The 25,744-nt window shown below is 36.5% G+C and overlaps 5 protein-coding genes across 6 annotated transcripts; 2 read left to right on the forward strand and 3 right to left on the reverse strand.

Annotated features, from left to right (window-relative positions):
* The first annotated feature begins 971 nt into the window (after positions 1-971).
* LOC111912459 (choline/ethanolaminephosphotransferase 1) lies at positions 972-6,117 on the forward strand. Of its 2 annotated transcripts, XM_023908228.2 has the most exons (20): positions 972-1,081; positions 1,707-1,746; positions 2,300-2,467; positions 2,584-2,593; positions 2,694-2,744; positions 2,841-2,918; positions 3,073-3,148; positions 3,234-3,256; positions 3,344-3,444; positions 3,529-3,623; positions 3,717-3,785; positions 4,489-4,558; positions 4,649-4,712; positions 4,806-4,846; positions 4,936-5,020; positions 5,133-5,195; positions 5,282-5,340; positions 5,546-5,598; positions 5,683-5,755; positions 5,823-6,117. In XM_023908228.2, exons 3-20 carry the CDS (start codon positions 2,331-2,333, stop codon positions 5,842-5,844), a joined length of 1,170 nt encoding a protein of 389 aa, XP_023763996.1. In that variant the 5' UTR covers positions 972-1,081; positions 1,707-1,746; positions 2,300-2,330; the 3' UTR covers positions 5,845-6,117. The 2 variants fall into 2 exon arrangements, with proteins under 2 accessions (XP_023763996.1, XP_052623254.1); XM_052767294.1 differs by lacking the exons at positions 972-1,081; positions 1,707-1,746; positions 2,300-2,467 and having other exon boundaries at positions 2,573-2,593.
* A 1,696-nt stretch (positions 6,118-7,813) lies between these two features.
* LOC111912656 (ACT domain-containing protein ACR12) lies at positions 7,814-10,417 on the forward strand. Its single transcript, XM_023908426.1, has 10 exons — positions 7,814-8,174; positions 8,734-8,788; positions 8,882-8,992; positions 9,100-9,194; positions 9,261-9,345; positions 9,458-9,517; positions 9,681-9,736; positions 9,852-9,957; positions 10,041-10,109; positions 10,191-10,417. The coding sequence occupies exons 1-10, from the start codon at positions 7,993-7,995 to the stop codon at positions 10,251-10,253; spliced, it is 882 nt and encodes a 293-aa protein (XP_023764194.1). The 5' UTR covers positions 7,814-7,992; the 3' UTR covers positions 10,254-10,417.
* A 773-nt stretch (positions 10,418-11,190) lies between these two features.
* LOC111912797 (extensin-2-like) lies at positions 11,191-13,547 on the reverse strand. Its single transcript, XM_023908553.3, has one exon. It carries the CDS (start codon positions 13,528-13,530, stop codon positions 11,452-11,454), a length of 2,079 nt encoding a protein of 692 aa, XP_023764321.2. The 5' UTR covers positions 13,531-13,547; the 3' UTR covers positions 11,191-11,451.
* Positions 13,548-17,357: 3,810 nt separating this feature from the next.
* LOC111910331 (extensin-2-like) lies at positions 17,358-19,564 on the reverse strand. The gene has a single exon (XM_052767293.1). The coding sequence runs from the start codon at positions 19,530-19,532 to the stop codon at positions 17,841-17,843; it is 1,692 nt and encodes a 563-aa protein (XP_052623253.1). The 5' UTR covers positions 19,533-19,564; the 3' UTR covers positions 17,358-17,840.
* Positions 19,565-22,221: 2,657 nt separating this feature from the next.
* On the reverse strand, positions 22,222-24,278 carry LOC111912986 (extensin-2). Its single transcript, XM_052767706.1, has one exon. The coding sequence runs from the start codon at positions 24,210-24,212 to the stop codon at positions 22,518-22,520; it is 1,695 nt and encodes a 564-aa protein (XP_052623666.1). The 5' UTR covers positions 24,213-24,278; the 3' UTR covers positions 22,222-22,517.
* Between the last annotated feature and the right edge of the window lie 1,466 nt (positions 24,279-25,744).

Below are 25,744 nucleotides of genomic sequence, written 5' to 3' on the forward strand. Positions count from 1 at the left end.
TTGTGAGTTGATAAACCCTTTGAATTTAGATTACAGGATATTAGACAATCCATGATTTGTGTGGTTGAACTTAAACTTTGTTATAATATTATATTGATACAACCTCACTATCTTTTTAACTAAAACTTTTGTTTGGCACTTGACACCAATATTTTTGCAATTTTACTTTTGAAACTCTTTTGAACTAAAATAAGAGGATTTTATAAATGTTTATAACTACCCTAACGAAGAGTATTTCAAGTGATGATAACTATGAAGAATTATGAAATCTCATCAATCAATCAATCAATCTCTCTCTCTCTCTCATGTTTTTCTTCATGTTTTCCTCAACATCTCCACATAAGAGGTTGTTTATGATGTCGATGGTAAAGAAGGGAGTGTGGGAGGTGAGTTGGCGATGGTGAATAAAGGTGATGCTAGAGGTGGTTTGAAGATGATGATTATGTTCAGAGATATAAGTTTCTAGGTTTCATTTTGAAAGTTGGGATGAATATGACAATTTTTTTAGGTTTTAAATTAGTTTTTAAATTGATGTGTGTGTGAGAGAGACAGTGTGATTAGGTGTAGAGATTTGTCTGAGATATAAGTTTATAGGTTTCATTTTGGAAGTTGGGATGAATATGACAATTTTTTTAGGTTTTAAATTTAAATCGGAGAGAGAGAGAGAGAGAGAGAGAGAGAGAGAGAGAGAGAGAGAGAGAGAGAGAGAGAGAGAGAGAGAGAGAGAGAGAGAGAGAGAGAGAGAGAGAGAGAGAGAGAGAGAGAGAGAGAGAGAGAGAGAGAGAGAGATTTTCATTTACAAACCATTAAAAAAAGGTATATTGTTTCAATTTCAACAAAATCTTAACCTTTATTTTCGACCGCCTTCAAACTTAAGGACCATCCATTCAACAAATTTCTCATAAGGACCATCTATGGTACTTTTTGTAAACTATTGGGACATTTTTGAAAAATTGTCTAATTATTGGAAGGGGAATCGAGCTTTTGTACAAACTCTAATCTTTTATCGTAAATCCAGAGATCCATCCCTGAGAGCAAAAATCCTTCTGCGGCTTCTTCCTCATACTCTTCTGTACTCGAGGTAGCTTCTTCATCTCCATCTCTGCCTTTTCTCCTTTATGCTAACCCTAATCCCTCCATCTTCGATGCCGGCCGCCATTGTTAAACGGATTTGGTGATTGAGTACGGTTGTTGGTTTCGGAAATTGGTTGATTGGAGCAACCAAGTTCCGCCATTGTTACTCTAGTTGAGATACTAGATTGGTAGAATCCGAATGTTTTATCGATCAGTTTCTCATCTTCAGTCTAGTTACTGCTTTTCCTATTACTGGTTTTCTCTTTTAGATCAACTTCTGCAGTTCTGCTATTAGTATTTTTGAAAATTACACAAATTTTTTGTTGTTACAATGCGTTGCGATGATTAAATTATGCACGTGATTTCAAATATTTTGCCTTCATTTTGCTTCGAGTTTGTTATCTGTAATTTGCAACATGTAGTTCGTTTCGTGTCGGCATTTGCAATTGGATATTTTAGTTCTAGGTCGGTTGTATTGGAGAAAAAAACTTGAAAGTATAAAATTACAACGAGAAAATGCAAGAGGATTGGGGCCATGATGGAGAATTGATTTAGAAGTGCTAAATAACTGGACGCCTTTAATCCTATGCTCTGGTCCATCTTCTTCACTTTTTTAAATTCCTTACTTGCAGATCAACATCATCCACCACGTTTTTCTCATCATTCAGCCAGGTTGGTGTTTGTTTTGTAAGTAAACTCATTGTATGTAAAACAGATATGCCACCTTTATCCTTGTATGACTGTGCTTTATGCTATCAATGTGTAACATATGAATGATGCTCTAACTCTAAAAACTCAGTTTTCTCTCCTCTAATGGGAGACTTGCTTAAGCTGCACATCAATCATTGATTTTTGGTGCATATGCATATTGATTTCAGGTTATTGTGAAGTTGAGGATGAATTACTTACTTTGACAGTTGCTAATTGTTAATATGGCTTAGCTGATTCATATCAGCTTTTAGATTTGGGTACAAAGTCATTTGCATGTTTCATGTGCCAAATAAGACATTAAGAAGCCTGATGTCAATTATCAAGTTAATTGAGTTCTGATTAAACTTTCTACTGCATATAAGCACCATCATGAACCTAATGGCGTTATTTGATTGTCCGAGTCTTACATGTGCACTTTGTGTAATGCAAAATGCAGTTAATATGACTTAAAAATAAGAGGCAAAGTTGTAATGTGTAGTTTATACATTGTATGTGTGTTTTATATAATTGGCAGGTTGTAAAAGCTAAGTTGCAGAGTATATCCAATGGGATATATAGGTGTTCATGGCATAAATGCACTTCACAAATACAAGTACAGTGGAATTGATCACTCTTATCTTGCAAAATATGTCCTACAACCATTTTGGAGTCGATTTGTTACTTTCTTCCCTCTTTGGATGCCGTAAGTGATGTTCACCTTTTTCTCTTCATACAACATACATACTCATTGGTGATTCTTCTTTATGTATGTAACTAATTTTTTTTTTGTCTTCTTGCTGCATGTCATGGATGCTTTAGACCCAATATGGTAAAATGCCTTTTCAACTATCTTATCTTGCATTGCTATATAATCTAAAGCTTTTTTTTTCCTTGTTTTGTTTTCTTACACAGATTTCTTCTCTTTTCAGATAACACTAACAGGATTCATGTTCTTGCTCATCTCTGCATCACTTGGCTATGTGAGTTTGCTTTCAACTTTTTACATAAACAAACATTTTTAACTATTACTTTTTGCTTTTGTTCTAACTTGTAGTTTATGTTTGGGAATGTTTTAGATATACTCACCTCAATTAGATTCTCCACCACCAAGATGGGTTCACTTTGCTCATGGATTACTCCTCTTCTTATACCAGGTTTTATTCACCTTTATGAAATCATGTCTTTATTCCTCTGATATACCTAAGTATCTATATTTCATTAGTTAAAGTGGAATAGAATTGTCTAGGTGTTCATTTGGGTGTTATTTCTTCATTAACAATGTTCAAAATTCCTGTATGTTGATTCTAGACTTTTGATGCTGTTGATGGAAAGCAAGCTAGAAGGACAAACTCATCTAGTCCACTGGGAGAGCTTTTTGATCATGGTGATTATTACTTTTAAATAATGTTTCATATTGTTTGCTAATAATGTAAACTTATGCCTTTTTTTTTTTTTTGTAATTTCTGCAGGATGTGATGCACTTGCATGTGCAGTATGCCTTCTTTGTTTCTAAAGTCTATATTCAACAGCTGTCATTGTTGTCCAGTTGTAATTTATTAATGTATGAATTATGATTCAGTTGGAAGCATTGGCGTTTGGAAGCACTGCTATGTGTGGAAGATACACATTTTGGTTTTGGGTGATTTCAGCTGTTCCTTTTTATGGAGCAACATGGGAACAGTAAGTAACAAAAGTTATTTTTCTTTTTAATTTTTTTAGAATTTAATAAATATAAGTATGCTGAAGTTAGTTTTCATGTTGCAGTTACTTTACAAACACATTAATCCTTCCAGCAGTAAATGGACCTACAGAGGGTCTCATGCTGATCTATGTGGCACATTTCTTCACTGCTATAGTTGGTATGCAACTCTTAGGCTTCTAGAATCTTCTATTCACTCCTTTTGTAACATTATTTAATTGTTTATTTATTCACATGATCATTTTAATTTCAGGTGCTGAGTGGTGGGCACAAGATGTTGGGAAGTCTATTCCCCTGTTGGGTTGGGTTCCTTTTATAGATGGTCTCTCTCTCTCTCTCTCTCTCTCTCACACACACACACACACATACACAAACATTTTTGCTTAGGCCCCGTTTGATAGTTGCTGATCGAGAAAGTGCTGACTGAGAAAGGTCTGTCTCAGTAAGAAATTCTGACTGAGTAAGAAATCATGCTGTTTGATTGAAAATCTGACTGAATGTGCTGACTAGTGCAAAATGACCATTTTACCCCGATGTTCTACACGTTTCTATGCAATATGAAGATAACAACAACAACAACAACAACAACAACAACAATAATAATAATAATAATAATAATAATAATAGACATTGATAATAATAATAATAATAATAATAATAATAATAATAAACTTCCAGCATAATAGACATTAAATATATTATTTTAGGAATAAAACACAAAAACCCATTTAGCTTGCTGGTAAATGACATCCCTTCTACAATGGAGACCTAAGTTCTAATCTCGTAACCTTCATTAGCTATGAATTTTTATCCAAGCCAAGGGTACTATTGGAAACCCTCACTTTCTTTCTGGGTCAGCCATCTCCCAACTTCTTTCTCGGTCAGACCTTGCTTTCCGAGTCAGACGTCAAGATTTTGTCTATCAAACACCTTTCATCTGACCGAGTCAGCCAAAAATGTCTGACCTGACTCGGTCAGATGCATATCAAACAGGGCCTTAATCTTTTTTATATTATTGAATTCAGGAATCCCTACATATGGAGCAGTTTTGTTTTGTATGATAGTTTTTGCAGTTATACCAACACTCACCTTCAAGTAAGTATATATCTTTTTCTAAATTAATTTTACTCTTCTTTTATATCATTTTTCTTTGACTTTTATTTATTTATTTATTTTTGGTTTTAGTGTGCAGAATGTTTATAAGGTTGTATGCATGAGACATGGAAGCATGCTAAAGGCCTTGGCTATGGTAATAAGTAATGGCAATTTTTTTCTTAATCATATGGCTCATGTCTTGATTGTTAAAAAGACTTATTTGCCCCTGTTTATCTTTCCATGACAGCTTGTCCCATTTGGTGTACTCTTGGCAGTAGTTCTTCTGTGGTATGTGCCTTTTTCTATTTTTCTTACTCCATATGTCCCAAAAATTTTAACACTTATTTTTAGAAAGATTTAACACTTATTATGTATAGGGATTTTATGTCTCCATATGATTTGATTGGGAGTTACCCACATATGGTTGTTATGGGAGTTGGACTAGCATTTGGGTTCCTTGTGGTAAGATTCTATTCTATGTGGAATATAAAACTCAAATTACAAATTATAAACTGAAAATTAAATTTATAGTTTTTTTTGGCTTCTTTTAGAAATTAAATTCATCTATTTGCAGGGAAGGATGATATTGGCTCACTTGTGTGATGAGCCTAAGGGATTAAAAACTAGTATGTCCATGGTAAGTTTTAATTAAAATATTTACTAATCACATCTTTTAATTAGTCAATGATATGATTTACTAATCCATTTTATTTTCCTTTTTAGTCCTTGTTCTATCTCCCGCTTGCCATTGCAAATGCACTCACTGCCTGGTTGAATGAGGGGTATGTGGTCTTCTAACCTATAATAAATATAATCCCACTTTTTTCATCTTCTAATGCTAGAAATAGCAACATATTTCTCACTCATTTGTTTATTATAGGAAAGTCTATTGCTATAATAATAATTAGTAAACAAAAAATAAAATAAAAGTACATTGCTGTTTGTTGCATTTGATTGGCTAAAAATGGTTATTGAAATATGTGGCAGAATTCCTCTAATTGATGAGAAATGGGTTCTGCTAGGTTTCTGTCTATACACAGGTATCTAAAAATCAACATTATTACTTAAAATTTTGATGAAAATTGTAATTGAACATATATTCTTTTTTCATGAATATCTCTCAGGTGCACTGTATCTACACTTTGCTACATCAGTGATTCATGAAATCACAACAGCACTTGGAATCTATTGTTTCAGGTATAAACCATTTTTTTTTTCTTTTCTCTTGATTATTTGGTTGCTAACTATGTGGTAAAAATAACAGGATCACAAGAAAAGAGGCTTGAGAAATGTGATTGCAGAAAATTCATGTGTATCCTTACTGTGTTTTTGGTGCGACTTTTGCTACACACTTGATGTTTTTTTTTGGTAGGAAAAATTCACAGTTTATTCGTTTAGTCTGCTTTATTACTTTTTATGATGTGGTGCTTTTGGGTCGGCTTTAGTGATGGTAAATGGTAATGTCTGTGGGAATGGAATCACACTTTCCCCCAATTGGATTCTTCTCCAAAATGATTGTGCAATTTCAAATAGGCAAATATGAAGGATATGGTATGGAATTTAAGCGCGTGATGATCGAAATGTATTAGATGTATTATTGGCAAGTGTGTAGTCAAATCAGGTGTCTTTTTGTAGAAAAAAGATCCCTTCCTAATAATAGTGGCTGGTGCCTAGGGATAATCGAAACATTTTTGTTGGGATCCACTCATGTAAATTACAGAAGGGTGGATCAATAAGTTGGCCCATTAAATAGTTGCAACGACGACAGAGTGAGGAGAGTACGCAAAGGTGTGTCGGTGTTCTAGATGCTTAAACAGAACGAAAGCATGAAGAACGGACTAAACGAAGGGACTTTTGAGATATTGAAATTAAGAAACCGATGTCCGCGAAATATGGAATATCACAATATATATATATTTTTTTTCAATTTGTTTAATTAATTTATAAGGTATAAAGAAATATAATATGTAAATCAATACATGAAATTGGGTAATTTGGTTTGGTTTAGTCTGAATTCCACCGGACCGTAACTCAAACCATAAATCAAATCCATAATTCGGTTTCCAAAACCAAACGAAATACTGAATTTGAAATTTGGTTTGGTTAGAATTTGGTTTCAGTTTTCGATTCCAAATCAAATAACACCACACCCCTCGTAATTTGTTGATCTTTATATTGAAATGACTATTGTATCTTTCTAACATACGTTTTACATTTTTTTTTTTTAATTTTAAACTATTAGGCGCATCCACCCTCTCTATCTCCACAATTTGCACCTTTTTTTTTTAGCTTGTCACCTCTCACATAGATCTTGGCATGCCGAGGGCTCTCTGCTTGTCTTCACTTCTCGGTAAGAGGCAACAAAAAAAAAAAATGCCTTGATTGACATCTGCTCATCGGGTTTCTCTCCAATAGCAAGTGTTTGGTTGATATGGGCATGAGTTTGGAGTTTGAGAAGAGGTGTGCTACGCATATAGCCATATTTTTATGGGCAAATTTTATAAAATCATGTAGTTTGTCAATTTTTTGGTTTAAGTTTAACCATTCCTAGATGCCTGTTATGCTTTAACTTCTATCAAAACTAATAATATAATACTTTTAATTATATATAAACCACTGTAGTTTATATATATATTCACTTGAATTATTCTTATGATTTTACAACACCATTTTTTTTTTTACTTTTTTCTTTTTATAAATCCACTTGAAACATCACTTGTATGGACTTCAATAAAATGATGTGAAACATAAACCTCCCCCCTTCACTGGAACATCCCTACCATCAACTACCGCAACTATTGGTCAAATGATTAGGGTGATGACTTTCCTCTTCATGATTTGGGACATAAAACCAATTTTTTCTCCGAAGTAATGTTTTTTTTTGACCCATTGTCCCATATGCCATATGAAGATAAGTAGATTCATTTCCGAACGATCTATGTCAGTGGTAGAGCTAATAGGGGGATATATGGGTGTTGAGCCCTCCACAATCTATCTCTTTTATCTGGACTAGAAGTCAACAGCAAACTACAACTCACTAAATCTTGTTCATTTCTTTTAAGCCCTCATTATTCAAAACTTTTATATTCAAATTAAAAAAAATCTCCAGATGATTAAATCAGATAAAATATAAAGCTACAATAAGTCTTATATAAAGTTTCCTTTTCTTAAGCTAATATATTTACATTATTTTACTTAACTTCCAAAGTATAAAGTATAAACCAAGAGCCAAAAATTGTTTTTGGACTTATTTTTGGATAACAAGACGAATATTTTAGTACAGAGAGGTGCAGTTTGACGTGGCCTGGGTCCCACGTGGGGTCCATAAACGCCTTTAATATTCGAACTCTGAATTATGTATCACTCCCTCACGTCACTCCGTCTCCATTACAAACAACTCCCATTGCCGGAAAACTCAAAACACTTGATAATCCATGGCCACTGCCACCGCCGGTCCCGCCTTTGCCTTCTCCGCCGTCACTATCCGTGGTAATTCTTCTGCCAGACTTTCCGGTTTCGATTTTTCATATTCAACGATTCCTCAGCTTTCTCCGTTCAAGTCGTCTTCACCTCACCTCGCTTTCTCTCCCCGTGGATCATCTCATTTTGTTAGAAAGTAAGTTTAATATCTGGAAAAAATTGGTAAATAAGGTCTATTGCTGTTTGATAGTCAGAGATTTTGATGGAAATGATGTTTTGATCTCTACGAATGAACGAAAAATCGTGTTTAATCATGTAGTATATGTGGTTTAACTGACTGATAGTTAGCTTCAATTGTTTACTTGTCAATTTGTTTTTACGATTGTTCTATAAACCACGAGGTTTTTGCGAGAAATTCCGTATGGTTTTTGTACTTCAGACAAAGTCAAAGTGGAAGAGGTGAAAATGATATAAACGAATTGACCTAATCAGGATCACTATTTCTAACAATACGTTTTCTGTCAATACCTTTGTTGCTAAGCAGACATTTTCTTCATAGAAGGTCAAAAACGTTGTTAATAGTAGTGGATCGATAGGATCGTTCTGATTTGTGCTAATTTGGGTTGATAATCGGGTCAGATTGAACTGGTTACTGTTTGTTCACCTTTCACACAGTTTGACCAAAAATGCAGCAAGTTTTGTAAGTCAGATGTCTTAATCAAACTGTCTTCAGTACTAATTGAACTGTTATGCAGGAACATTTTCCAAGCTTCCATTGATGGTGTCGACTCACTGGGTGTAAGCTCTTTGGTCAGTTTCTAATGCTTTATCTGCTATATAATCAAAGTTGTTGTTCTTCTTCTTGACATTAACATTGTATCTCTGTTACATATTCTTAAACAGGATGCTGATAATATTCCTACTCCAATTGTTTTAATTGATCAAGGTTCAGATCCATCTGCAACTATTGTACATGTTAGCTTTGGTGATCGTCTTGGTGCCCTCATTGATACGGTAAATGACAAGTATACTTACTTTTTTGACCATAATACCCTTGTTGTTCTGAACAAACAACAAAATTTCTGTAAGTTATAGCTAATAAGCTTGCATATGTGATGCAGATGAAGGCGTTGAAGGATCTAGGCTTAGATGTAGCCAAAGGAACTGTCACAACTGAAGGATCAGTCATTGAAACAAAATTCTTTATTACTCGATTGTGAGTGTGCTTCATAGTAATTAGGTGTCAGTTTCTTTTTTTATATAATGGTTTTTATTTTTATAGATCCACTGGACGAAAAGTTGAAGATCCTGATCTCTTGGAGAGAATCAGATTGACCATCATAAACAATCTCTTGAAGTATCATCCGGTATTTATACCTAATTTATGAATAATCACTTCATGTTTATCTGTTAATTCAGTTATTATGATCTATGAACATATATTTGGTTTGATGCTTTCTTGTTATTTATGAATTTAAGGAGTCTAGTGCACGACTTGCAATGGGGGAGGCTTTTGGCATACAAGCTCCAGTCAAGAAGGTAATTTTCTTCAACAAATATATTGTAGAGATCACTTCAAGGGGCATTTTGGACTTTTGATCACTTATCTTTCTCATATATAAATTTTATAGAGATTAATAATAATAAACTCCTTCCTATAAATTTTATATCATTCAAATTAAAATTTGTATCTTGATGGCAGCTTGATAGAGATATAGAGACTCATATTCATGTCAAGGATGCTGGGCCTAAAAGAAGGTTAGCAGCTATGCAATTTAGAGTAATTTTTCAATTACTAAAATAAAAAAAATAAACTTTTTCACATTTTCAGCATTTGAAATTTACGAGTTTGTAATGTGTGTTTTGTTTTTAGCTTGCTGTGTGTAGAGACAGAAGATAGACCTGGATTGCTTCTAGAAATTGTCAAGATAATGGCTGATGTCAATGTCACTATGGAATCAGCAGAAATTGATACTGAAGTATGTTAATTTTTTTTTTTTTTTAAATATATAGAAAATACAAGGACATTTCAGTCATTTTCTCCCTCTTTTTTATGGTACAGGGGTTGATTGCCAAAGATAAATTTCACGTTAGCTACAGAGGGGCATCTTTAAATGATTCTTTGTCTCAGGTAACCAAAATGTCTTCGTTCTTTTCCAGAGTAAAAGTGAAATTACTATTATACCCTTTTGTAAACTGTTTAAATGGGCAGGTGTTGACGAATTGCCTACGCTATTACCTTCGAAAGTCGGAAACCGATGAAGACAGCTACTAACTAGGGGAGCACACGTGCGTCTTCCATGCATTATGCATGCTATCTGTAAAATTACACAAAACTCCCTGTGCTTGTTTTTGTACACATATTTCAGAATCATGAATGTATTCAAGAAGATAACCATTCCATTAAAAATAATCATATTGTGACTAGTTTATAAACTATGTCCGGTTTATAATAGTAAAATATCAAATAATATGGTTTAGGAAGGCAATTCACATATAAAAATAAACTATCATATTATGATTCATTCTTATGCGTACCCTTAACATATGCGTTAGGACCAGATCTATCTTTAATCTGTAAGACCGCTTTTATGGTTTCAATTCATAAAATTGCATAGTATATAATTGGGAAAATTAAGTTGATAATCGGTTGTCATCCGCATATAGTTCATTTATGCCAATGAAGGATCAATGTTATTGACATGTTGAATCCTGTGTCTATGACCGGAAAATAAGTTAATCGGGTGGTGTTTATATTCAAAACTTATAAATATGACATAAATATTAGAAAATCGTCACGAAAATGGGGTATGAAATAATAAAAAACTTGGTTATCGGATGGATTGTGTTAAGCTTTCTTTATGGTATTATGGACTGCGAGTTAAGGTATATACATATTAGAAAAAACCAAAGCCTCGAAACAAAGGAATTTGATGTGTGTATATATAGCCATATTTACTCCGAAATGAATAAATATCACAAATGTTATGAGATTTTTTTTTATGTTGTTCTCAACAGTTGCGAATGTTCAACATAAACAGCAATATCGGCCGTTCTTGAAACAATCACCGGATCCCATTATTGAACTACCAACTCAAACAACCCTAATATACTCATAAATTCCAACTTTCTGCAAACCGACATTTGAATCTTCAACCTACTGACTGACGGACACCTTTCCTTATCGTACTTGTAATACAATTTCATTGACTAATGCATGACTCCAACACTTGATATATAAATTACATACCAAAAGCATAAACACATCAACAAGATAAATAAACAAACCCAATATACATAACTAAAGTATTGAATAATATTTTTGAGATGTAAATTATGACACAAAGTAATAAATGTTTGCAACAAATGAAAAAGAAAATGAGGTACCCATAAACATTGAAATTCACAAGGAGGGTGTATAAGAATGTTTAAACAACTTAGCTAGTTAATTGAAATTATGCTTGATATCTTTCTTATACGTAGTATGGTGGAGACTTGTAGATGTAAGGAGGAGGTGGTGAAGGTGAAGGTGGCGGCGGGGATTTGTAAATGTACGGAGGAGGAGGCGATGGTGATGGTGGGGGAGGAGATTTGTATACATAAGGCGGGGGAGGCGAGGGTAAAGGTGGTGGCGGTGACTTGTAGATGTAAGGAGGAGGCGGTGATGACGACGGTGGCGGAGGTGAGTTGTAAACATAAGGTGGGGGAGGTGAGGGTGAAGGTGGCGGTGGCGATTTGTAAGTGTATGGAGGAGGAGGCGATGGTGATGGTGGGGGAGGAGATTTGTATACACTAGGTGGTGGTGGGGAGGGTGAAGGTGGTGGTGGGGATTTATAGATGTACGGAGAAGGAGGTGACGGTGATGGTGGGGGAGGAGATTTGTATACATAAGGCGGGGGAGGTGAGGGTGAAGGTGGTGGTGGGGATTTATAAATGTATGGAGGAGGAGGTGATGATGATGGTGGAGGAGGAGATTTGTATACATAAGGTGGGGGACGTGAGGGTGAAGGCGGTGGTGGAGACTTGTAGATGTAAGGAGGAGGCGGTGAAGGTGATGGTGGTGGAAGTGACTTGTAAACATAAGGCGGGGGAGGTGAGGGTGAAGGTGGTGGTGGCGACTTGTAAATGTAAGGTGGAGGCGGTGATGGTGACGGTGGGGGAGGTGACTTGTAAACATAAGGAGGAGGTGGTGAAGGTGAAGGTGGCGGTGGGGATTTGTAAATGTATGGAGGAGGAGGCGATGGTGACGGTGGGGGAGGAGATTTGTATACATAAGGTGGTGGAGGGGAGGGTGAAGGTGGTGGTGGGGATTTATAGATGTATGGAGGAGGAGGCGATGGTGATGGTGGAGGAGGAGATTTGTATACATAAGGTGGGGGAGGTGAGGGTGAAGGCGGTGGTGGAGACTTGTAGATGTAAGGAGGAGGCGGTGAAGGTGATGGTGGTGGAGGTGACTTGTAAACATAAGGTGGGGGAGGGGAGGGTGAATGTGGCGGTGGCGACTTGTAAATGTAAGGTGGAGGCGGTGAAGGAGACGGTGGGGGAGGTGACTTGTAAACAAAAGGAGGAGGCGGTGAAGGTGAAGGTGGCGGTGGGGATTTGTAAATGTATGGAGGAGGAGGCGATGGTGATGGTGGGGGAGGAGATTTGTATACATAAGGTGGTGGATGGGAGGGTGAAGGTGGTGGTGGCGACTTATACATGTAAGGAGGAGGAGGTGATGGAGATGGTGGAGGAGGAGATTTGTATACATAAGGTGGGGGAGGTGAGGGTGAAGGTGGTGGTGGCGACTCGTAAATGTATGGTGGAGGCGGTGACGGTGACGGTGGTGGAGGTGACTTGTAAACATAAGGAGGAGGTGGTGAAGGTGAAGGTGGCGGTGGCGATTTGTAAATATACGGTGGAGGAGGTGATGGTGATGGTGGGGGAGGAGATTTGTATACATATGGTGGGGGAGGTGAGGGTGAAGGTGGTGGTGGCGACTTGTAGATGTAAGGAGGCGGTGGTGATGGAGATGGTGGTGGAGATGACTTGGAAACATAAGGAGGAGGCGGTGAAAGTGAAGGTGGCGGTGGGGATTTATAGATGTACGGTGGAGGAGGAGCCAATGGTGATGGTGGTGGAGGGGATTTGTAGATATAGGGAGTACGAGGAGATGGTGGTGGTGGTGGTGGTGATTTGTAAATATATGGAGGTGGTGGTGTCCTAGACGGCGGCGGCGGCGACTTGTAGTAGTATGGATGGGGAGGAGGCGATTTTGTTGGTGGGGGTGGTGACTTGTAGTAGTAGGAAGGTGGTGGTGATTTAGTTGGCGGTGGGGGAGATTTGTAATAATATGGTGGCGGTGGTGATTTTACCGGTGGTGGAGGTGACTTATAATAATACGGTGGAGGTGATTTGACTGGTGGCGGTGGTGACTTGTAATTATAGCTCGGTGGTGGTGGTGATGCATAAACATAATGATCATCATGATCTGCCAGGACTTGAGTTGCCAACACAAATATTGCAAAAGAGAAGAGTAATCGAGGACAAGCCATGGCCATCTCTATCATCTATTGTGTGGTTGAGATATAATATGAATGATTTGGATATGTTGTGCAATGTGTAGAGCCCCTTTTATAGTTTCAATTCCATCAGATTGCATAGTATTAAATTCGGAAAATGAAGTTGGATACTTGGGACTTGGGAGTCACTAACATATTGTTCATGTACGCCAAGAATTGGTCAAATAATATTTGACATTTTCAACAACAACCTTTATAAACAATCTTATAAAAGTCAAATACATTATTTACATCTTATATTGTTAATTGTTTGTCGATGTCAGACAAAATACCGAATTAATCAAAGTTATAAATCGTATATGGGTGTGTACCCAGCAAAAGAATTGTCAGAAATCATATATCTTATCATAAAACTAGGACAACCAGAATTCAGACATATGACGTAAAAATAATGAATTATTAAGCAGGTTCAATGCATGATGAATACTCGAGCAACCGAATTTTGTTATGTTAAAAACCCAATTGGTTTGTTAAAAACCCAAATGTGCAGATTTACGAGAACTTTGCATCTTTGCTTTTGCAATCACATATTTTATTGGGATAATCACAAAAGGAACCTGGAATGGGGGGCTTTAAGTTTCTAACCCACATTTTTAACATTTTCCAAAATGACCACAACAAAATTCTTTATTACTCGATTGTGAGTGTCCATATTTCTATTCTTTTTTCTCTAAGCTGTCTGTTGGTACCCAGATGTTATCTTTATAAAATATATTTCCTTAATCCTTTCCTCTAAATCTTATATCTCTCCACTCATCTGAACCTACATTATTCTCTTCTTGCGATCACCTTCTCTCTCGGCTTCTTCCTCATGGCTTCTTCTAGCAATACAGAAAAACACTATCTGATTACGAACATCAAACTTTACATCTCCCTTTCTCTACTTCAGGTGATCCTAAAAATAAAAGAATGCAACTGCTCGACAGGTTGGGCAAAACCTAAAGACCTTGTTTCGCGATAACAATGATGCGAAGGCTATATATTAAACTATACAACCAGCTTCACAACATCAGAGATGGTGGTTGCTAGCTCTATATCCGACTATTACTTCCTCTTGTAATTTGCTTAAACGGGCAGGTCTTCACGAACTGCCTTCGCTATTACCTTCTGAAGTCAGAAACGATGAAGACAGTTACTAGGGAAGCACTTCCAATTCGAGCGTATATCTTCCACAAATGCTATCTGTAAAATTACACGTATCTCGCTGTGCTTGTTTTTGTACACATTTCAGAATCATGAATGTATTCAAGAAGATAACCACTCCATTAAAAATAATCATATTGTGACTAGTTTATAAACTATGTCCGGTTTATAAAAGTAAAATCATCCCTTCTAATAAATAAGTAGGATGAATATCCTAATGCCATGTGTCAACCTCTAACAACTCCTAATCAATTACACATGCCACATGTCATGTTTTTGCTATTCATTTTTACATTTAATTCTTTTCAAAATTTCAAATTCCAATATCCTTTTATTCATCTACATTTACTGATATTGAATATTGATTTCTGGAATCTATTTCTACTTAAAATAATATTTTTACTTTAAGGTTTCAACCCATTATTCTTCATCTTTTGTTATGCCATCCATTTTGAATTCCCTAAAAATTAGCCAAGAATTTTGTTAACATAAACCCAAGATATGCTGCAGATATTATATACCTTCCATATCAACATTACAGTATATTAGGAATTATGAATTATGAATAGAAATATGAATATATATTAGGAATATGTATATTAAATTTAATGCAAAATTGAATGAATTCCATCACACCAATGGTATATAAATTACAACACAGAGACCAATTTTAACACATTTGTTTTTTTTTTTTTCTCTCTACATTTTTTTCTCCTCCTGCAATTTCATACTACAAGGTACTATAAATCCATTCTTTTCCTGCTGCATAACATTTCAATAACAAAACATTAATAAAGACTATTTAAGCCATATTCAACCATCTTAATATTTATGTATTTGTCGTTATTACAATTTCATGGCTGCTGGTAATTTTACTCTCATAAGAAATCTCGATATCTTGAAGGACATCTTCACAATGAAGCTTCGTGTTATCAGATTATGGACACTTGACAGTTACTACAACAAAAATGAACTTTTCTTTGTTGAGCTTATTCTAATGGACGAAGAGATATATTTCATATATCTATTTTTATTATTTATCTGTTTACTGCTTATACTAATCTTTATTAATTGTATTTGCATCACATCTTTTCTTCATTCAGGGTAACAAGATCCAAGGTTATGTTAGAGCCGCTCCAGACGGTGGGTAACCCGGGCGACCGACCAGGGCCCACGTCCCCAGGGGGCCAAAAAAAAGTTCTGGGTTATGTAGTGTTTATATATAAAAAAAATTATTACCTAATGATTTTTAGGGCTTAAAGTTGGTTTAAACTCAAACTAGCTTAAAAGATAAACAATTTGAATTGCTTGTTATTGGTAATTGAACACATTTATAGTGAAAAATAAATAATATATTTTTTAATGTTTATTATATTTGTCTTTAAGGGGCTATTTTTTTCTTTTCGCCCCGGACCCCATATACGTTTGGACCGGCACTGGGTTATGTCCATAAAACTTACTTTTACACGTTCAAAAAACTTCTAAAAGAAGGTGAAGCTTTTATCATCAAACCTCCGAATTTAGCAAAGATGCAGGAAGGAAGATTTCAACTTACCAATCAGCTACAAAAGCTTGCTTTTTGAATCTGGGGAATACTGTTACTCCGTGTGACGATTTTTGTGGATCATTAAATGGCTTTGATTTTTTTTAATATCGGACGGTTATCAATGACACTGTTCTAGAAAATATGTCATTGGGTTAGTATTTTCTATTTAATAATTTTTATATTATCCTTCAAACATGCATATATAAAACATTAACAATTCTACTTCTGCTAAAGAAATTAAGGAAATTATATTTGGATAACAGAAAGACAGTCCTTATCTAAGGTTGGTTTGTTTTTGAAACATCCGGTTTTTAGACATGGTCAATTATATGTTGCCCTATCTAAAGTTCAAAGTAGAGAAGCATTAAAATTGCTAATTTTAGATAAGGATGGTAGACTTACAAATAAAACTTCTAATACTGTTTATAAATAAGTTTTCAGAAATTTGTAAGTTGTTTGTAAAATATTATTCCTCATAACATATTTTCTTATTATTATTAATAAGACTTTGTTAATTTTATTTATATTATTTGACTAATAATTACAACATTTTAGTATGAAAGTGTAATTAATCTCGCAACTGTGGTTCCCAAGGGTTATAAACCAGTATAAAATAATATGGTTTAGGAAGGCAATTTGCATATAAAAATAAACTATCATATTGTGATTCATTTTATTACGAACCTTGACATATGCGTTAGGACCGGATCTATCCTTAATCCGTAAAACCGCTTTTATAGTTTCAATTCATAACATTTCATAGTATATAATTGGGAAATTTAAGTTGATAATCGGTTGTCATCCGCATATAGTTCATTTATGCCAATGAAGGATCAATGTTATTGAGATGTTGAATACTATGTCTATGACCGGAAAATAAGTTAATCGGGTGGTGATAATTTTCAAAACATTTAAATATGACATAAATATAGAAAATCGTCACGAAAATGGGGTATGAAATAATAAAAAAATTGGGTTATCGGATGGATTGTGTTAAGCTTTCTTTATGGTATTATGGCCTGAGAGTTAAGGTATATACATATTAGAAAAAACCAAAGCCTCGAAACGAAGGAATTTGATGTGTATATATAGCCATATTTACTCCAAAATGAATAAATATCACAAATGTTAAGAGATTTTTTTAGGTTGTTCTCGACAGTTGCGAATGTTCAACATAAACAATATTGGTCGTTCTTGAAACAGTCATCGGATCCCATTGTTGAACTACCAACTCAATAAACCCTAATATACTCATAAATTACAAGTTTTTGTAAACCGAGACTTGAATCTTCAACCTACTGACCGACGTACACCTTCCTTATCGTACTTGTAATACCATTTCGTTGACTAATGCGTGACTCGAGCACTTGAAATATAAATTACATACGGAAAACATAAACACGTCAACAAGATAAATAAACAAAACCGATATACATTACTAAAGTATTGAATAATATTTTTGAGATGTAAGTTATAACACAAAGTAATAAACGTTTGCAACAAATAAATAAGAAATGAGGTACCCATAAACATTGAAATTAACAGGCAGGGTGTATAAGAATGTTTAAACAACTTAGTTAATTAATTGAAATTATGCTTGATATCTTTCTTATACGTAGTATGGTGGAGACTTGTAGATGTAAGGAGGAGGTGGTGAAGGTGAAGGTGGCGGCGGGGATTTGTAAATGTACGGAGGAGGAGGCGATGGTGATGGTGGGGGAGGAGATTTGTATAGATAAGGTGGGGGAGGCGAGGGTGAAGGTGGTGGCGGCGACTTGTAGATGTAAGGAGGAGGCGGTGATGACGACGGTGGCGGAGGTGAGTTGTAAACATAAGGTGGGGGAGGTGAGGGTGAAGGTGGCGGTGGCGATTTGTAAGTGTATGGAGGAGGAGGCGATGGTGATGGTGGAGGAGGAGATTTGTATACATAAGGCGGGGGAGGTGACGGTGAAGGTGGTGGTGGGGATTTATAGATGTACGGAGAAAGAGGTAACGGTGATGGTGGAGGAGGAGATTTGTATACATATGGCGGGGGAGGTGAGGGTGAAGGTGGTGGTGGGGATTTATTGATGTATGGCGGAGGAGCCGATGGTGATGGTGGAGGAGGAGATTTGTATACATAAGGTGGGGGAGGTGAGGGTGAAGGCGGTGGTGGAGACTTGTAGATGTAAGGAGTAGGCGGTGAAGGTGATGGTGGTGGAGGTGACTTGTAAACATAAGGCGGGGGAGGTGAGGGTGAAGGTGGCGGTGGCGACTTGTAAATGTAAGGTGGAGGCGGTGACGGTGACGGTGGGGGAGGTGACTTGTAAACATAAGGCGGAGGCGGTGAAGGTGAAGGTGGCGGTGGGGATTTGTAAATGTATGGAGGAGGAGGCGATGGTGATGGTGGGGGAGGAGATTTGTATACATAAGGTGGTGGAGGGGAGGGTGAAGGTGGTGGTGGCGACTTATATATGTAAGGAGGAGGAGGTGATGGAGATGGCGAAGGAGGAGATTTGTATACATAAGGTGGGGGAGGTGAGGGTGAAGGTGGTGGTGGCGACTTGTAAATGTATGGTGGAGGCGGTGACGGTGACGGTGGTGGAGGTGACTTGTAAACATAAGGAGGAGGTGGTGAAGGTGAAGGTGGCGGTGGTGATTTGTAAATGTACGGTGGAGGAGGTGATGCTGATGGTGGGGGAGGAGATTTGTATACATATGGTGGTGGAGGTGAGGGTGAAGGTGGTGGTGGCGACTTGTAGATGTAAGGAGGCGGCGGTGATGGAGATGGTGGTGGAGGTGACTTGGAAACATAAGGAGGAGGCGGTGAAGGTGAAGGTGGCGGTGGGGATTTATAGATGTACCGAGGAGGAGGAGGAACCAATGGTGATGGTGGTGGAGGAGACTTGTAGATATAGGGAGTACGAGGAGATGGTGGTGGTGGTGATTTATAAATATATGGAGTTGGTGGCGACCTAGATGGTGGTGGCGGCGACTTGTAGTAGTATGGATGGGGAGGAGGCGATTTTGTTGGTGGGGGTGGTGATTTGTAGTAGTAGGAAGGTGGTGGTGATTTAGTTGGTGGTGGGGGAGATTTGTAATAATATGGTGGCGGTGGTGATTTTACTGGTGGTGGAGGTGACTTGTAATAATACGGTGGAGGTGATTTGACTGGCGGCGGTGGTGACTTGTAATCATAGCTCGGCGGTGGTGGTGATGCATAAACATAATGATCATCATGATCTGCCAGGACTTGAGAAGCCAACACAAATATTGCAAAAGCGAAGAGTAATTGAGGCCGAGCCATGGCCGTCTCTATCATCTATTGTGTAGTTGAGATATAAGATTAATGATTTGGATATGTTGTGCAATGTATAGAGCCCCTTTTATAGTTTCAATTCCATCAGATTGCATAGTATTAAATTCGGAAAATGAAGTTGGATACTTGGGACTTGGGAGTCACTAACATATTGTTCATGTACGCCAAGAATTGGTCAAATATTATTTGACATTTTCAACAACAACCTTTTTAAACAATCTTATAAAAGTCAAATACATTATTTACATCTTATATTGTTAATTGTTTGTCGATGTCAGACAAAATACTGAATTAATCAAAGTTATAAATCGTATATGGTTGTGTACCCAGCAAAAGAATTGTCAGAAATCATATATCTTATGATAAAACTAGGACAACTAGAATTCATGACGTAAAAATAATGAATTTAAATAATTTATTAAGCAGGTTCAATGCATGATGAATACTCGAGCAACCGAATTTTGTTATGTTAAAATCCCAATTGGTTTGTTAAAAACCCAAATGTGCAGATTTACGAGAACTTTGCATCTTTGCTTTTGCAATCACATATTTTATTGGGATAATCACAAAAGGAACCTGGAATGGGGGGTTTAAATTCCCTAAAAATTAGCCAACAATTTTGTTAACATAAACCCAAGATATCCTGCAGATATTATATACCTTCCATATCAACATTATAGTATATTAGGAATTATGAATTATGAATAGGAATATGAATATATATTAGGAATATGTATATTGTATTTAATGCAAAATTTAATGAATTCCATCTCACCAATGGTATATAAATTACAACACAGAGACCGATTTTAACACCTTTGCTTTTTTTTTTTTTTTTTTTTTTTTTTCTCTACATTTTTTTCTCCTCCTGCAATTTCATACTACAAGGTACTATAAATCCATTCTTTTCGTGTTGCATAACATTTCAACAACAAAACATCAATAAAGACTATTTAAGCCATATTCACTTAGTATTTATGTATTTGTCGTTATTACAATTTCATGGCTGCTGGTGATTTTACTCTAATTTGAGATCTCGATGTCTTGAAGGACATCTTCATAATGAAGCTTCGTGTTATCAATTATGTACACTCGACAGTTACTACAACAAAAATGAACTTTTCTCTGTTGAACTTATTCTAATGGACAAAGAGGTATATTTCATATATCTATTTTTATTATTTATCTGTTTACTGTTTATACTAATCTTTATTAATCGTATTTGCACCACATCTTTTCTTCATTCAGGGTAACAAGATCCAAGGTTATGTCCATAAAGCTTACATTTACAAGTTCAAAAAACTTCTAAAAGAAGGTGAAACTTTTATCTTCAAATCTCCGAATTTAGCAAAGATGCAGGAAGGAAGATTTCAACTTACCAATCAGCTGCAAAAGCTTGCTTTGAATCTGGACAGTACTGTTACTCCGTGTGACGATTTTTGTTGATCATTAAATGGCTTTGATTTTGTTGAGTATCGGACGGTTATCAATGACACTGTTCTAGAAAATATGTCATTGGGTTAGTATTTTCTATTTAATAATTTTTATATTATCCTTCAAACATGCATATATAAAACATTAACAATTCTACTTCTGCTAAAGAAAGACGAAAATTAAGGAAATTATATTTGGATAATAGAAGGACAGTCCTTATCTAAGGTTGGTTTGTTTTTGAAACATCCGGTTTTTACACATGGTCAATTATATGTTGCCCTATCTAGAGTTCAAAGTAGAGAAACATTAAAATTGCTAATTTTAGATAAGGATAGTAGACTTACAAATAAAACTTCTAATGCTGTTTATAAAGAAGTTTTCAGAAATTTGTAAGTTGTTTGTAAAATATTATTCCTCATAACATATTTTCTTATTATTATTAATAAGACTTTGTTAATTTTATTTATATTATTTGACTAATAATTACAACATTTTAGTATGAAAGTGTAATTAATCTCGCAACTGTGGTTCCCAAGGGTTATAAACCAGTATAAAATAATATGGTTTAGGAAGGCAATTTGCATATAAAAATAAACTATCATATTGTGATTCATTTTATTACGAACCTTGACATATGCGTTAGGACCGGATCTATCCTTAATCCGTAAAACCGCTTTTATAGTTTCAATTCATAACATTTCATAGTATATAATTGGGAAATTTAAGTTGATAATCGGTTGTCATCCGCATATAGTTCATTTATGCCAATGAAGGATCAATGTTATTGAGATGTTGAATACTATGTCTATGACCGGAAAATAAGTTAATCGGGTGGTGATAATTTTCAAAACATTTAAATATGACATAAATATAGAAAATCGTCACGAAAATGGGGTATGAAATAATAAAAAAATTGGGTTATCGGATGGATTGTGTTAAGCTTTCTTTATGGTATTATGGCCTGAGAGTTAAGGTATATACATATTAGAAAAAACCAAAGCCTCGAAACGAAGGAATTTGATGTGTATATATAGCCATATTTACTCCAAAATGAATAAATATCACAAATGTTAAGAGATTTTTTTTAGGTTGTTCTCGACAGTTGCGAACGTTCAACATAAACAATATTGGTCGTTCTTGAAACAATCATCAGATCCCATTGTTGAACTACCAACTCAATAAACCCTAATATACTCATAAATTACAACTTTTTGTAAACGGACACTTGAATCTTCAACCTACTGACTGACGGGCACCTTTCCTTATCGTACTTGTAATACCATTTCATTGACTAATGCATGACTCGAGCACTTGATATATAAATTGCATACGAAAAGCATAAACACATCAACAAGATAAATAAACAAAACCAATATACATAACTAAAGTATTGAATAATATTTTTGAGATGTAAATTATAACACAAAGTAATAAATGTTTGCAACAAATAAATAAGAAAATGAGGTACCCATAAACATTGAAATTCAAAAGGAGGGTGTATAAGAATGTTTAAACAACTTAGTTAGTTAATTGGAAATATGCTTGATATCTTTCTTAGACGTAGTATGGTGGAGACTTGTATATGTAAGGAGTAGGTGGTGAAGGTGAAGGTGGCGGTGGGGATTTGTAAATGTACGGAGCAGCAGGCGATGGTGATGGTGGGGGAGGAGATTTGTATACATAAGGTGAGGGAGGCGAGGGTGAAGGTGGCGGCGGCGATTTGTAGATGTAAGGAGGAGGCGGTGATGGCGACAGTGGCGGAGGTGAGTTGTAAACATAAGGTGGGGGAGGTGAGGGTGAAGGTGGCGGTGGCGATTTGTAAATGTATGGAGGAGGAGGCGATGGTGATGGTGGAGGAGGAGATTTGTATACGTAAGGCGGCGGAGGTGAGGGAGAAGGTGGCGGTGGGGATTTGTAAATGTATGGAGGAGGAGGCGATGGTGATGGGGGAGGAGGAGATTTGTATACATAAGGTGGGGGAGGTGAGGGTGAAGGTGGTGGTGGGGATTTATAGATGTACGGAGGAGGAGGAGATGGTGATGGTGGAGGAGGAGATTTGTATACATAAGGTGGGGGAGGTGAGTGTGAAGGTGGTGGTGGAGACTTGTAGATGTAAGGAGGAGGCGGTGAGGGTGATGGTGGTGGAGGTGACTTGTAAACATATGGCGGGGGAGGTGAGGGTGAAGGTGGTGGCGGCGACTTGTAAATGTAAGGTGGAGGCGGTGATGGTGACGGTGGGGGAGGTGACTTGTAAACATAAGGCGGAGGTGGTGAAGGTGAAGGTGGCGGTGGGGATTTGTAAATGTATGGAGGAGGAGGCGATGGTGATGGTGGGGGTGGAGATTTGTATACATAAGGTGGTGGTGGGGAGGGTGAAGGTGGTGGTGGCGACTTGTATATGTAAGGGGGAGGAGGCGATGGTGATGGTGGAGGAGGAGATTTATATACATAAGGTGGGGGAGGTGAGGGTGAAGGTGGTGGTGGCGACTTGTAAATGTATGGTGGAGGCGGTGATGGTGACGGTGGGGGAGGTGACTTGTAAACATAAGGAGGAGGTGGTGAAGGTGAAGGTGGCGGTGGGGATTTGTAAATGTACGGTGGAGGAGGCGATGGTGATGGTGGGGGAGGAGATTTGTATACATAAGGTGGGGGAGGTGACGGTGAAGGTGGTGGCGGCGACTTGTAGATGTAAGGAGGCGGCGGTGATGGAGATGGTGGTGGAGGTGACTTGTAAACATAAGGAGGAGGTGGTGAAAGTGAAGGTGGTGGTGGGGATTTATAAATGTACGGAGGAGGAGGAGGCGATGGTGATGGTGGTGGAGGAGATTTGTAGATGTAGGGAGTACGAGGAGATGGTGGTGGTGGTGGTGGTGATTTATAAATATATGGAGGTGGTGGTGACCTAGAGAGTGGTGGCGGAGACTTGTAGTAGTATGGATGGGGAGGGGGCGATTTTGTTGGTGGTGGTGGTGACTTATAGTAGTAGGAAGGTGGTGGTGATTTAGTTGGTGGTGGAGGAGATTTGTAATAATACAGTGGCGGTGGTGATTTTACCGGTGGTGGAGGTGACTTGTAATAATACGGTGGAGGTGATTTGACCGGCGGCGGTGGTGACTTGTAATCATAGCTCGGCGGTGGTGGTGATGCATAAACATAATGATCATCATGATCTGCCAGGACTTGAGTTGCCAACGCACATATTGCAAAAGCAAAGAGTAATCGAGGCCAAGCCATGGCCATCTCTATCATTCGTATACAATTGAGTAGAGAACCGGTTAGAAGTATATCGAGTAAAAGATTTGGATATGGTTTACATTGCATAGACCCCTTTTTATAGTACCAATTCCATCAAATAGCATGGTATTTAATTATGAGAAGGAAGTTGGATATGTACTTGGGAGTCACTAACATATTGCTCATTTATTCCCAAGAATTGGTCAATACTATTTGACATTTCCAAAACTGCTATACATCTTAAATTAGTTTTATAATTAATAGACAAAAAAATATCACTTTTAATAGTGTTTATCTATTTGTCAATGTTAGAAAACATCGACTTGACCTAGTCATCGTTACTAATTTAAAAAAGAGCGTCATAAACATCATAAAATATCCGTTCAAAAAAACCTACGTAATGAATTTAAATCACTTCAACATCTCCAATAAACTCTCACTCGTTGTGCAATCGATGAAAAAAAAAACAATATCTAACTAAGATAGAAATATCGACGGAATCATTCGATAAGTTAAACATGATTTTTTTTTCTTTTCTGAACGTCTGTTTCCTTATAATGACTCTAGAAAAACGAATACGAACTTTTTATTGTTTGTTAATTCATTTTTCATAGACGATGTTCTTGTTTATTACATGAACTATATGGTATGTGTAGTTTGAACCTTACGTTGTACAGGTTAATATTATAAAAAAGTCTTTAACTATTATCTGGAAGTTTTCAAAACTGCAGGCCTTTTTTTACTTTTTAATTAAGTAATTATTTGAATTTTTATCTTATTATTTCTATGGACGAACAAGGCAACAAGCCGCACCCAGTACTCATTCCTTTCAGCCGACTATGGCATCTACAGCTGTGTCAAAATTGATTCAGTCTACCTTAGTAATGGAACAACATTTCTGCATATATCATCAACGTTCATGTATATATGTTTATGAATTATGACATAGTGAGTCAACAAGGTTTTATGGCCGCGCGATGCAGCAGAACTTTAAGCAATGACTTTTTTTTAATATAATATATTATTTTAAAGTTTAAGTTTGACATTGTTTAATAAAACTTAATTTAAATTTTTGATGAAAATTGTACGAATTATGTATTTTGGTATGTTAAATTTGTTAAATGGTTAAGCAAAATAAATATGTTTACATAAACAGTGGCGGACCTTAGTGGTGCCCGGGGGTCCGAGCCACTGCTCCGATTCCGGCACGTAGTGTAAATTTTTTTTAAATGTTTTTTTATTAGGTGCACCGATTTAAAATACAAATGTCACTACTAATTTAGATTTTTTCGGAATTTTTTTTAGTACCACCCCTACTAAAACGTTCTACGCTCGCCACTGTACATAAACAAATTTACATAGTTGTAGACATATAGAAGGGTCATTGATATTCAAAATATTTTTAACGAATAGAAAAAATAACAGTTCTTCAAAAGGTTCCAACAAAATACAATAGTGACAACCACAACAAGAAATACGCCCTTTAGGGACGCCAATTTTTGTGACAACGACTGGTTTTAGCGGTGACACTAGGGGACATCGTCGCT

The sequence above is a fragment of the Lactuca sativa genome, chromosome 9 (genome assembly GCF_002870075.4).
Source record: "Lactuca sativa cultivar Salinas chromosome 9, Lsat_Salinas_v11, whole genome shotgun sequence".
In the NCBI taxonomy this organism is placed as follows: Eukaryota; Viridiplantae; Streptophyta; class Magnoliopsida; order Asterales; family Asteraceae; genus Lactuca; species Lactuca sativa.